Source organism: Drosophila serrata, unplaced genomic scaffold (assembly GCF_035046125.1).
Source record: "Drosophila serrata isolate PLE 108 unplaced genomic scaffold, ASM3504612v1 contig_240, whole genome shotgun sequence".
NCBI classification, from domain to species: domain Eukaryota; kingdom Metazoa; phylum Arthropoda; class Insecta; order Diptera; family Drosophilidae; genus Drosophila; species Drosophila serrata.
In genome coordinates, this window is record NW_028257138.1 from 7,597,519 (window position 1) to 7,611,200 (window position 13,682).

Below are 13,682 nucleotides of genomic sequence, written 5' to 3' on the forward strand. Positions count from 1 at the left end.
ACAATAAGTAGTAAAATTGGTTTCCTTTGAGCCCTTCACCCATTGTTGTCGTACCAACTAACCAACGCCTGAGCCTCAGCCTGGGTCTGGGTCTGTGCCTGGTCCTGGGCCTCTCGTCCTTGTCCTCGGAGCACCATCTCGCACACACGGACACGAGTCCGTGGCCCAAGTTGATGTCAAGTTTGAGTGGCTGCCATCCACTATCGTCAACAGTCCTCTCGTCCCGCCTGTTGTCTCTCGGCTGAGCCTGGCACTGGGAATCGATGGCATTTGCCACTTGGAAGACTGCCAAAAACTGCAGAACAGAAGATGCAAGGCAACGGGCTCAGAAAACGTGACGGGGCAAGTGGCAAACGATTTTTAATTAAATTTTGGGCCTCCTTTTCTAGACGAAGTACACTACTGACTAATTTATTGTTTTTTTGCCCTAAGAGTACTAATTTAGTTAATGAAAGTATTTGAATATTTATGAAGGAATACATACCACATTTTTGCTTTAAGAAATACACAAAGAAACAGGCAGAAACAGGTCTTTTCAAATATTTCATATGACTTTTAAGCAAATTGAAGCTTTTAACTAGATTTATATTAGTTTAAAAGTATCTTTTTAGTATGCCAGTGTAGTTTTAATTTATAATCCTTCTTTCAACGTGGACTCTGGACTGTATCAAAGGTTCGATTCTGAGTTGAATCAAAGTAAACAATGGCTAAAACCAACCGCCAAGAGCAACTGTCTGTCTGACTGCCTGTCAGGGAAGCGCGCAACCCTTTTGCATAATAATTAGGCAACTCTGGCACTGTTAACCAATGATTTGTGCAAATGCTTCTGACGTCGCCTCTTCGAGTTCTTTTTTCCCCCAACTTTTGCCTTTTTTTCCCCAACTCCCAACAGAACCAACTTTTTGCATTTACATATTAATTACAACTAAACTTTCGTTGTTCTAGCCTGGCAAAGTGCTGGTAAGATTAATTATGGAGTTACACAGGGCGCCTGAACAGGGCCAATAGTTTTCTAAGAAAGGTGTGACAGGCTTAGGTTTATATGGTAATAATTCCCAATTATTTCAATTTATATATTTACTATATTTCTCGAATTAAATGTATTTTCTTTCATTTAGCTTACCTTGTTAATTGTAGGCAAAGAGTCGGGGTTATAGAACCTGAAATTCCCGTACAGATATCTGTAAATATAAAGAAAGGTATGTCAATTAAATTAGTTTGCTTTAAAATATATTATATATATATATATACATATATATATATATATATTTAAACAAACGGACAATGATTCACATTTTTATAACCACACATACATAGCTATCACATTTATCAGTTCTAATTAGGGAAAAGGGAGCAACACAGTTTCATTTTTATAGCTTTTGCTGATAATAAAGTATTTGGGTAAAGGCCTTGCTTTTGCATAATACAATTGATTTATAATCTTTTTATCATTTATGGAAATAGTTTAGTAGAGTTAGAAAAAATGTTCATTAGCAAAGATTGTTGAATTTTAGGTAACATGATATGAATTCATATATGAAAACCTTTATTACATCATAGATATAATCGTTTTTCAAAACTTATAAGTCAAAGTCCGTATGCTAATATACATTTCAAACGCGAGAAAATTAGTCACAGTCTTGGAGACTTTGTTGTAGGTTATTGAACTGAACATAATGAATATGATTATGATTGAGATTAAGTCGGAAAGATAAAAACAAGATATTAGATATATAAACATATGTATATAGTAAAAATTTGATGCGTGTGCCAAACGATAGAAGAATGAAAAACAAAAACAAAATCAAGATAATCATGCTCATTTTTGTATTATATCAAGAGCTCACGAGAAATCTAAGTAAAAATACTTTATTTAATTTTTAAGAATGTATTCAAATTTGAAAACATATGGTATAAACTTTTTTTGTGTAAATATTTTTATTTTATTTTTAACCCACTATGCCAGCATGTTTTTAATACATTTTCTATAAAATATCAAAGAGTTGTTTAAATATACCTATGATATTTATAAAAAATTTAATGGTTAAAGCATTTATTGCTAAATAAAAGCTTTGTATTAATACATTTTGATACTACAGGAAGTATATTTATAATTTCTACAACAAACATTCTTCGATTGTGTTGACCCGAAACCAGAGCAACCAACGTGCATAAATACTTAAGAGTTTTTGGGGCAAAAACCCGGCAAGTATGCCTTTGGGCCAACTCGAGTAGGTCTAGCTCACCCACGTAACACCTTTTACATATAGGGGTTAATCCAAACATAAAGTCCCTTCGTTGTGCTCTATACACAACCCATTTTTCCCTTGTTTCAATTCAATCAACCATAAAACATAAGCTGCTGCTGCTACCCACACGCATGTCATGCCCTGACGATGACATGCCCTCTGACCACACCCCCTCCAGCGAGTGCTGGGCGAAAGGTGTCGGCACATCGCTCTGGGGGCGCACCTGTCCACCTGCTCCTGCTCCCGCTGCTGCTCCTGCTCCTGCTTCTGCTACAAATTCCTATCCGCCCCACGGCCGCGCCCCTGAGTACACTGGGCTGACTGACAGTTTTGCGTGCCTAATTGTTAGAGGAAGTAAGGAAAACATTCGTTGCCCTGCGGTTGTCATGACAAAACAGAGCCCTTTTTGTATTCTGGTCTAAATAAGACAGCAAAAGCCGGCGAGAAAGGCCGGTAAACAGGGCCCGAAAGGTAAGAGCACAGTTAGCCAACTTGAGTGCATTAAGAAATTTAATAAATTACGCAAGCAAAGAACATCCCATTCCATTCCAGAGCGAGAAGACCGGATAAGCCATTAAAATTCAGCAAAGTGTGAACATTTTTATGCCAGCGAAGGAAACCCAAACGAATATATTGATGACCATCCGGTCAGGACCAACCTAAGCCAACTTGGACGGTTTTTCTAACCAATTTAAACCAGGAGCGGTTCTGGGCTGAAAGAGGAAAATATAGAAATATAAACATAGAAGTAAGCTTAAAATGTTCACACTCTTTAAATCGATATTTTTGTCTATAAATCTACAATTAAAAATCGCACAACTAAGACAAAAAGGCATTAATTTTGATTCGGAAAGCTTTCCTATGCTAGTTTTTATCAGGTTAATAAATCTCATACTCAATTTAGAATTTAAGTATATTAGAAATTTTTATCATTTTTTTTGGCAATTTTCCAATTCAATTTTGGCAAAAAAAATTGAACAAAACTGATAAAAAAAATTGTTTTCTTTAAAACATAGTCAATCCGACTCGCCTGTTAATTCTGATCACGAATATATATGATTTATAGGGTCGGAAATGACTCCTTCAGAGCGTAAGAAGCTTCAGACTAAAATTATAATACCCAAGAAGGGTATAAAATGTAACATTTATAAATAAATATATTATAAGTACAACTTTAATGTTTTGTACATTTTTTCTTCATTTAAAAAATATAATGAATTATAAATAATATTAAAAAGGATAAGAATAACAAAGTTCTGAGAAAAATGTGAATAATAAACTTTGGATTGAGTTTAGTCAAGTGACAAAAGTATTTTTAAAACACTTTTAGTTGAGCTAGTAAATTTATTTATTTAAAAATATACAAATTCAAACACTACTAATTCTTTGATATCAAAATAAATCGTAGACTTCATTTCTTGAATCCGCACCTGCTTCACAACGATTCTAACCCAAAGTGAAACTTTTACAAATGACTGAGTTTCTGGGGTCTCTCTCGGTCTAGGAAAGTGTAAAAAGCAAACGAAACGAAAACAAAATGCACAAAAATGCTTATTTGCGGTTAACCACAAAATGGTAAGCCAATACCAATAAGGAATAAGGAGATGGCTAAGAAGGGCAAGGAGAACGTTGGCTAAAACCCATGATGACTACAAAAATCTTGAACCTTTCTAGATTTACATATAAACTTTTTTTTCGCCTTGCAGACTCCAAGGAACCCGGGATTAATTCAAGCGTAAAGTGCACAATAGACTTATTTTTTGATCAAACATATAAATATATATATATTTATATTGATTTAGTTAATTGAGAGAAAAGGTTATTCAAAATAAAATCAGCTTTTAAGGAAACGAGAGAATATAATTTCCAACAGAATGAAAAAGGCATGACAAACCATTAACTAAACTAATGGCGAATATATTAATTATAAAGGAAAAATGTATACATTTTATATTTAAATTTATTTTCCAACTTAATTAATCAATGCTTCGACTTGGGCAAAGAAGAACGCACCAAGAAGTGTGAACGCAAAAGTTAAATTAATGCCGCAGTTAAATTTCCTGACAGCAGCGCCAAAGTTTTTGGTTCCAAGCTTGACCCCTGAGTGAACCTGACCCCGTCGTCGTCGATGGAGGCTCCAGGCGAGTCCGGCAGAGCAAACCCCTTCCCAATGACAGGCAACACGCGCTCCAAAAGCTGCGAAATGATAAATGTTTGTTGTTGTCGTCATGACAAACAGCAAAATGATGTGTAAATGCATGTGAACGCTGGTTGTTACGTCAGTTTTGGATGGTGGCATCGTCAAAAGTAACCAAGCAACATTTATGGATTTTATAGGTCAAGAGGTAGAGAGATACACACACGTGTTTTTGTGGGTTATTGGTAATGAATTTCGATTTTAAATAAGTATTTAATATGTTATTAATACTAGATTAGAGGAAATATTTAAGGAGACAACTCACAACTATGTATCTGTCATTAAAAGAAACTGATTAAAACCTCAAATTGCTTTAGGGAAATCATTAAAGCATTTAAGCAATGAAATCTTTTACTTTTTAATAAGATAACATAAAAAGGGTTTCTGAAATACAACCCTATATTAACTCTAATTAAATGAAAAACAAAAAATAACCCTAAATCAGGAAGAAACACCATATTTTAAATGGACTGCCTTTAGTCCCTTTTCAATCTTTCCAATAATGTTTCATTATCTCAAATTTTTACCCTCTTGGATTATAAACTTTTCCACAAATTGATTTGTTTTCCCGCAGAACATAAATTTCCCAAAGCAGGCAAGTCAACCCACTCAAAGTCTCTTCCTCCATTTTCCCTCCCGAGAGAGTGAAACAAATTATCCGACATCTTGAGAAACTACTTAACAGCTCTATAAAGTGAACAGCATTTGTGCACTTCCGCTAAGGCCTTTTGTGAATAATTGTTGCTGCTGCTGTTTTTTTTATCAAGAAACTAGAAATGATGCCGAGCTTATCGGGAACCCGTCTCCGAGGCTCTCCTCCACGTAATCCCAAACACTGCAGTGCGTTTGTTGCCCCCTCTGGTGTTTCCTTATCAACATTCTGCGGAATAGAAATCGGATGGAGGGTGCGGGCGGATCTTAAAGTGCTATTACGTACAATTTCTCATACCTCACGTGCTACGCAAATATTTGCCATGTCCGAGGAAAACATTTGTTGAATGGAGATCATTTGATTAGCTGCTTTTCACAAAAGACGAGATGCTTTCAATGCAACTAAGCTAATGTTTGGTCAACAAAAATAACTCAAAATGCGCAGGAACGAATAGGTAAATATTTAATAAAACTAATGGTAACAACAAATTAATATTGCTTTGCCTAAATATAAATTTCCTCACGCTAAATAGATACTTTTAGTTTTTTCCTCATCATTTAAAGAGACATAAATCAATAATAATTATCAAAAAACTAGCTAAAAACCCATTATTCATAAATTATAATACTGTTGAAGATTTTTACGATGAGTAAGAACCAGAAGATCAATGGCTAGATCCCAAGAAACAGAAGTCGTCAGTGGTTGTATCGAAATTTAAATTATATATTTTCTCGTTTCAAATTTGTATCATTTTGCTTTATTTTCAAGGCACCCATCATCAATTTCTATTTTTAAGCGACACGCCGCATAAATTAATATCTTTGTTGTTCAAAATATTTACTTGGTGACAATATTGAGCCACAAACGACGGCAAGATTTATGTGTTCCCCTCGGACTTTTAATGACCACTTTTTCAAGAAAAAAATAAGATATATTTTGGATACATATTTTTAATAGGTTAACAAATGTTTTGTTAATGTGAAAATTAACAGGCGATAGAAAATCAAATTAATCAAAATGAGAAGGGGAAATTACCAAATTAAGTGAATAATCGCAAATATTATGGCTTTTACTCTGTTAAGATAAAGTTAAAATTATGATAGGTGCGCTTATCACTTCAATTAATATTTTTCATATGGCGTAGGTAAAGCCCTTATCAAAATTTCTTGGCCATGGTCTGGTCTACACTCACATGAGGACTTTTAGAAAAAAAAAAGAGAAAAACCAAAAAGAATCTATAATCAGTTAACAAACAGTAGACTCTGGAAAGTTGCAACTAAGTAAATCTCTTGAGAAATATTTTTTACTTAGAATAAAATTCTTTAAATCGGACAAAAACTATATAGGAATCGGAAATATTTAATATTTGTTGGACAATCTTTACGATTTAATCAAAATTATAAAATTCACAGACTCATAAAAGGTATTCCGAGTTATGTATATAAGTATCTTTCGGGAAACGTCTATTTGTGTTTATAAATAATTTAAATTATTGATACAATCTCAAACGACTTTACAAAAGCTCTTTCAATCAGTGTCTTTTTCCCTCAAATATCCAACTTTAAACAGCAATTACGAAGCACAAAAACGGAAAGACCCAATCCGAGACTCGTTGTTAAATATTTAAAAAGTTAACTATAGCACATAAATGGAGCAAAAACATAATATACAAATATAAACATATATGTAACCATGTATGGAATCGAGTTTTTGTGCCGATAAAGAGCGGAAAACGAAAAAGAGAGCCAAATTATAACAGCAACAACAACAATAATAATGGCCAACAAATGAACAATGGCGCCAGTTAGGCATAATAGTTCAGATATAAAATAAACATTTTCGGATTGTACGAAAATTATTATCGAACTTACATCACGCACACACAGACAAAAGCACACAAACACACACACGGAGGGAGACGCTAACTGCCATGCAATTTGTCGATTGTTGTTTTTGTTGCTGCTGCGAATGGTAATGATGATTTATAATAATTTTCTTTCTTTTGTTATCGTTAGTGTTGTTGTTGTTGTTGTTGTTGTTGCCGCCGCACGAATTTGAAATTTGATTTCTTTTGATTTTTTGGCTTTGGTTTGTTTGTTTGATTTTTAGCTTTTTGGCTTATTATTTTATATTTTTGATGTAGCGAAAATAAAAGAAATCGCGCTGCCGCTTTTGCTCTTGTGGTTTTTGTTGTTCCTTTTGCTGACCGTTTTCTATGAATGAAAGAGGCATTAAGTAGAGGCAATAAGAACAAAAACAACAACCACACTAGGCGTGACACAGAGCGAGAGCGAAAGAGAAAGAGAGAGATAGAGAGAAGCAGAAACGGAACGGGTTTTTTACATTTGTAACAAAGTGTGACTTTGGAGAAAATAGATAGATAAGCCCGAGTTGTGTGTCCAGAATGTAAGCCTAAAAAGGAAAAGCGGCGCTTTTTTACACCCAAACTGTGAGTGGGTGGGTGGCAGAGTCAGAAAGAGACAGAGAGAGAGATGGCGGCCAGCTGATTTTTGGTCATGCCACATGCAACAGCAACAACAACAACAACCGCTAGTGCACTCTTCTCTTTCTCTTTCTCTTCAATTCAATTTTTTTTGTTTATTTGGGTGACGCTATCTCTTTCTCCCTCGCACTCGAACACACAAACACACACACTCTCGCAGGCAGTGCACACAGCAAACACAAACATGCAAAAGACCTCGCGCATTAAAATTTGTGTGTTACACTTGTTTTTCATCAGCTTTCGATGCTGTCTGTTGTTGTTGTTGCTACTCCTGCACAGCGTTTTGCGATTTATTTCGGTTCGGCTCGTTCTCTGGGCGATCTTTATATATAAGCTGGCTTTCTCCGGCTCAATGCCGCACACTCGAAACACACACACTTACACATGCAAACACACACACCTTCTTTTCAGCTTTTCGCGAAAAACACATTGAATTCTCAGGCTGTGGTTTTTGGTTTTCCGATTGGCACGCGCGTCCGCCCGCACACACGCGCAAAAACACACCCGTTCCGTTCGAAATTGAAAAAAAATTTTGGGAAAAAAACATTTGCGGCTCGTATTTATAGGTTCTGCTCTCATTGGGTTGCAGTCTTGAGAGAGGCGCGATGAGAGCGGTCGTTTTTTGGTATTTTTCAGTGTTCTGAATACGGTCACTCTGGTGCACGCTGTTAGCTTTTAGCTTATTTCTAGCCAGAGTTAGCTTTTTGTACACTGGAAAAACTATGTCGGGGGAAACTATTATCATGCAACGATTATTTTAATAGTCATATGGTCAAATATGTTAGATTTTATTGGGAAAATATGTTTCAGGCATACAAATATCGGAGCTGGTTTTAGTTATTTGGTGGTTTTAGTCTAGTCTTTTGGAATATTTATTATTAAAATACTGCTTTGGAATGTTCGAAAAAGGTTCCTACTAAAATTGTAAAATTAATTCTTATTAATTACATGGATCTTGGCCCACATGGAATTAGACACACAAAAACATAAACGATAAATATTTATCGAAAAATTAATAAAACAAAATAGGATAAAATTAATAACATATTATAACTTCGCCAGTTTTTAATATATTTTTATAGAATTTTAGATATACACTTATTGTGTTATTTAAGAATTTAGGTTTTAATTTCATGAAAATCTATTATCGTATAGCTGCTAGAGAAGCGTACGGAAAATTAATACAACAAAAATATTAATTTCACTGTTCAACGTCAACAAATTTTTAATTTCTTTGTTATGTTTTGTTCTTGTTTCACAATTTAGGTTATATTGTTATAAAAGTCGGATCGGATAAATGAATAACTTTACTGTAAAACTGCAAATAAAATATATAGGTATTGGTGGCCGTAATGAAAGTAGGCATAACTTCGGTATTTCTAATATAAATATGTATACTATTTTTGTTGTAAATATTATTTTTGCTCTAATCTGCAAGGATATGCATACCCCTGCGGTTCGATTCTAGTTTAATATTATGTTAATTTTCATATTAAGTTAATACAATTTAGCTTGTTGGTAAGAAACTAGTTTATTCCGGCAACACAGCTCTGTAGAGTACGTTGTTATTACCAGTTATGTTAACTGGACTACATTAAAAACGGTCACACGGCAATTTTAAGGCCGTGGAAAACCGCGCACTTTCAAAAATTAATATTGTATTTTTTTTTTATTATTGTTTTTAGACTTTTTAGAATTAGAATTATGCACTTAGCCAATGATGCGAATGAGTGTTTTATTATAATTTTCAACCATTATGACTTAATAAATTAAATATAGTCATATAAATACAAGTCAAATTAAATTGGAAACTGTATATATATTCATTATAGTGTGATTCTTTAAAATTCTGAGAAAGAAGTACAATACCATTTATTAATGCATCAATCAATTGATCAATAATTGGACCAGAATTACCTGGATGTCGATGGATCATTAGCATCTGCATTTCATCTTCTTTAAGCCCCGTAACCATTCAATCAATCAATCATGGCAACATTCGTGCAGCTTAAACATTTCAATCCGCCAGAGGCACGCGAAAATTACGATGGGGGGATAAGAGATGTCAGGTGAACAGGTGGTGGTGGTGATGTCCAAGTACAATTAAGCGATTTCCCAACCAAGTGCCGCCTTACATTTCCCCATATCAAGCACATACGAAAGGCAATTTCATTCTGAAATAAATTGAGCACACCTGAGACTCTTCATTTAATTTCAGTCTTACCAAAACAATTAATCTGACGAAAGGAAAGTGAATTGGTACATTAAATATTCTTTAGATACAAAATAATAAGAAGAAAATTAAGTTAAACAATGCACATTGAACATATTTTCAGTAGGTAAAGCAAACGTATAACCAAGATTTTCAAAAACAAAACATAAATATCGATAACTACAATGTACACAACTGCAATTAACAAACTAAATCGACATTTTATTCTCTTTCAGTTGCGTTCTCCAAAATATGAATAAATGTTTTCATTTTCTTGTTTTGGGCACTTATAGTTATATAAGTCTAATTCTTAAACTCCTTATCAATTAAAGACTTGTGGCTCTGCATTAATTAGACAAAAAATAAGGTAGTGCTCAGGTAAGTTATCGTCCCCTAACACAAGATCATTTCATCAAACGTCCAATTCACGTTTACTTCTAGTTTCTTAGAAATAAGGTAGAAAAAATTCAATATCTTCGGTTCGCTAGGCTGTTTTGTACATTGACTGAACTAGACGTCTGTTTGAGAAAAGGAACGGAGGAGGAAATGCCTCAGTTTCCGGGGGCATTTGTCTCCTAAAGCTAACTTACAGGCTAATCTTCACCAACAGATGCTAGTAGCCAGATCCCGGCTCTTGCTTTATGCCTGGACGCATAATCTGCGAAAGGATGATCACTTGGTGGTCCAGATAGGTCTGGAAGCTTTGCTGCAGCGCAAGGAAATGCTTCTCCTTCTGCTCGAGCTCCAGGAGATTGGCCTCGTTTTCCTCCTGCAGCATTTGGTTTTCTTTGCGCAGCTGCTCCACCTGGGCCATTGTGACTTGGCCGTGGCGTGGCAATATACTGCGTCTTCCGCGTCTCTTCTTCGCGTCCGGCAGGCCATTGATTTTGGCAGTCAGTGGCATATCAGGCAGCTGGTGATTAGCAGGCGCCAGTGGTGACCGGCGTAATAGATCCTCCACAGTCCGCGGTAACGGATAGAGAGTCACCGCGTTCGTGAGTTCAGCCCCTGTGGGCTTGGTCTCCGTCTTGACCAAATTGTAGGGCTCGTTGTAGGGTTCGTTCTTCACCACGGTTGGTGGAATGTAGCATGGCACGGCATCCAGAAAAGCGCACCCATCCGGATCACGCTCGAACTTTAGTTGGCTGGTGTTGTTTACTATCATGGGCGGCAGGGCGGGCAGGTCAGCCCGAGCCCTCGTGGCGGCTGCCTCCAGCACCGTGTGCGCCTCATGGACGTCCGCTGTGGGGTGCGTGGGCTGGAAGATCGAGTGCACCAGCGCATAGAGGCGCCACTCTGATTTATACTGAGGATTACCCTCTATGCGGCTGCGTTCGTTTCTGTGGGAATAATTGCATGTTAATATATGTATGTATGATTAAAGAAGGACTCCTATGCGTAGTTACTGCTGCTTACAAATACTTATTGCGGTAGTTGTTGATGCGCCGGCGAACCTCCTGCTTATTTAGCCGAATTCCATTTTTCTGCAGTGCATCGGCAATTTCACGGAATATTGGTAAATTGTCCGTGTAGGAGGGAATCGGAAGGTGCTCGCGCCACACCCTAACCAGCATGGCCTCCTCCAAGGAGGTGTAATAGCGCAAACGCTGGTGCTTCACTCCGCTCATTTTTATAATTACAAAGCCCGGCACATCACGAAATCCGGCCGAAATTTATTTTTATCACAATAATAATTGCTCACTGGACGCAAAGTGCATTTTTCTCTTCCTGCCAGCTGGTCACACTACAATAACATCGTTAAACTATCGGGTAGTAAAGAAAAACGTTATGAAGTGGTAAAGAACGTAATTTTGTGAAGAAAAGTATTCAAATACGTAATATAAATAAAGTTATTCCTTTCACGTAAGCAGAATGCAAGAAGTATTTGACGATATTACGATGGTTAAAATATATGGCAACTCTGTGTTATCTAGCGTTATCGTTTTGTTTACGCACGGCCACACTCTTCTGTGTATCAGAGCTGTTGTTGATTTTTTGTGCAGAAAACTTTTGGCTTCACCTGCGTTCCCTAGAAAAGAACCCACTGCATTGTGTAATTTGGACGCCGCGCAGACTAGGGGACCACGGAAAACGCGGGAGCATTTAGCTGAGGCAGGAGGACAGTACGAACTACGAGAAGCTGGCGCTGAACGCAAGCGGAGGCAGCGCAGTCGGCGGCGGCGGCAGCGGAAGCGGCGCCGAACAGGATTCGAGCATGTGCGGGGGGCAGGAGGTGTCCGATGGCAGGGTCAAGGAGAAGGCGCGTCGCTACTGGACGCCCAGCGAGGAGGAGCGACTGTACGAGATCTGGGGCCGCGATAATTGGCGGCTAACGCGGACCGGCAAGAACACCATCTTCTTTGGCAAGTGGGCCGAGGAGCTGCGCGAGCGATTCGCGGTGGACGTGAAGCCAGAAGAGATTCAGATGAAGGTCAACCAGACAAGGGCGAAATTCAGGTAAGCACACACCTTCGTGAGGTCATAAACGGATTAATTGAGGGTTTTTTTGCACAGGCAAGTGAAGAAGAACCTGCAGGCAGATCCCACCAGCTATGCTACGCGATGGAAGAAGTACGACATCATAAACCGGATACTGAAGAACCTGCACAGGCCCAAGAATGCCGAGCCGTTGCCGCCAGAGGCCCTGCTTAATAACCGCGACATGACACCGCCCCGAGAAGATGGTTCTACGGATCAACTGCCGCCGCAACAACAGCCACTTCAACAGCAGTCCGTTCAGCAACAGGCCATCGTGCTGGCTGCCGAGCCGCCTGCCGCCACCTTCTACAACAGCAGCAGCAACAGCAACCATGGCAGTAGCCACAACAATAACAACAGCGGCGGGATGACCTTCAACACAGAGCTGTTCACGGATCAGTACGATGAGGTGGTCAAGCAGGAGTATGAGGACGATGAGTATCGCTCGCTGCCCTTTCAAGAGCAGCTGCAACAGTATTCACCAGCCGAACCGGCCCAGCTGCTGGAGTTGCAGACGCCACAACAGCAGCAGCAGCAGCAGCAACAACAACAGCAGCAGCAACAGCAGCAGCAACAACAGCAGTATCAGCCTGGCTATGAGCAGCATCAGTTTCAACAGCAACAGCCTGCTCACTTTACCAACAATAGTAGCGGCACCAACAGTGCCGTGGCCACGTCCACCATCAATCATCAGCCCATCACTGCGGTGGCCTACATAAACAGCAGTAATAACACAATCAGTGTAGCCACCAACTCCAATGGCGGCATGCCGGCTCCAGTTCCAGCATCAGGAGTAGCCGCAGTTCCAGCTCAGGTTTCTTCGCCAGCTCCTGCTGCTGCTCCAGCCAGCAATCCCATCGCTAATTCGGCCGTTGTGAGCGCCTCCCCTGTTCCGGTGCCACGAAAGCGCGGTCGTCCGTATGGCTCGGTTAATATACCGGCGGCCGATTCCCTGGAAACTCTCTACATGGAGGAGGTACGGCGGAAGAACCAATTGCTCTACGAGCAGACCAAGCTTTCCCGCCAGAGGTTGGAGCTAGAGCAGCGCAAGGTCGAGCTCATGCAGGCCTTCTTCCCCAAGTGTCTCGAGCAGCAGGCGCAGATCCTGACTCGTATGATGCAACTCACCCAGCAGCAGCAGCAGCCACAGCAGCCGGCGTCCCATCAGCTGCCAGCAGCCGGCCGGCCGCAGTGAGGATCTTTTTTGGACTTTTTAAAACAAAATTTCTGGACTGGATGACAAATTGTTTCCTGCACTGCGCTGATTCAGTGTGTCCCTTTTTTTAATCAGAACCACATAACTTAACAAACAAAAAACAAACATGCTTCATTGTTTATAAGATTAAAGATAAACCTAATTAATAAATAAATATATAAAACAAATCAGTGGG

The 13,682-nt window shown here is 38.6% G+C and overlaps 2 protein-coding genes and 1 long non-coding RNA gene across 4 annotated transcripts; 1 reads left to right on the forward strand and 2 right to left on the reverse strand.

Annotated features, from left to right (window-relative positions):
• Nucleotides 1-7,089: 7,089 nt before the first annotated feature.
• On the reverse strand, nt 7,090-8,172 carry LOC147644026 (uncharacterized). 2 transcript variants are annotated; one of them, XR_015271241.1, is made up of 2 exons: nt 8,002-8,172; nt 7,090-7,311 (listed from the first exon to the last, which is right to left on the reverse strand). It is a non-coding gene; the product is annotated as an uncharacterized LOC147644026 (long non-coding RNA). The 2 variants fall into 2 exon arrangements; XR_015271242.1 differs by having other exon boundaries at nt 7,984-8,135.
• A 1,147-nt stretch (nt 8,173-9,319) lies between these two features.
• Nucleotides 9,320-11,558, reverse strand: LOC110183132 (uncharacterized). The gene is made up of 2 exons (XM_020951322.2): nt 11,230-11,558; nt 9,320-11,153 (listed from the first exon to the last, which is right to left on the reverse strand). Exons 1-2 carry the CDS (start codon nt 11,439-11,441, stop codon nt 10,427-10,429), a joined length of 939 nt encoding a protein of 312 aa, XP_020806981.1. The 5' UTR covers nt 11,442-11,558; the 3' UTR covers nt 9,320-10,426.
• A 180-nt stretch (nt 11,559-11,738) lies between these two features.
• LOC110183138 (uncharacterized) lies at nt 11,739-13,674 on the forward strand. Its single transcript, XM_020951328.2, has 2 exons — nt 11,739-12,270; nt 12,328-13,674. Exons 1-2 carry the CDS (start codon nt 12,029-12,031, stop codon nt 13,484-13,486), a joined length of 1,401 nt encoding a protein of 466 aa, XP_020806987.2. The 5' UTR covers nt 11,739-12,028; the 3' UTR covers nt 13,487-13,674.
• The last annotated feature ends 8 nt before the right edge of the window (nt 13,675-13,682 follow it).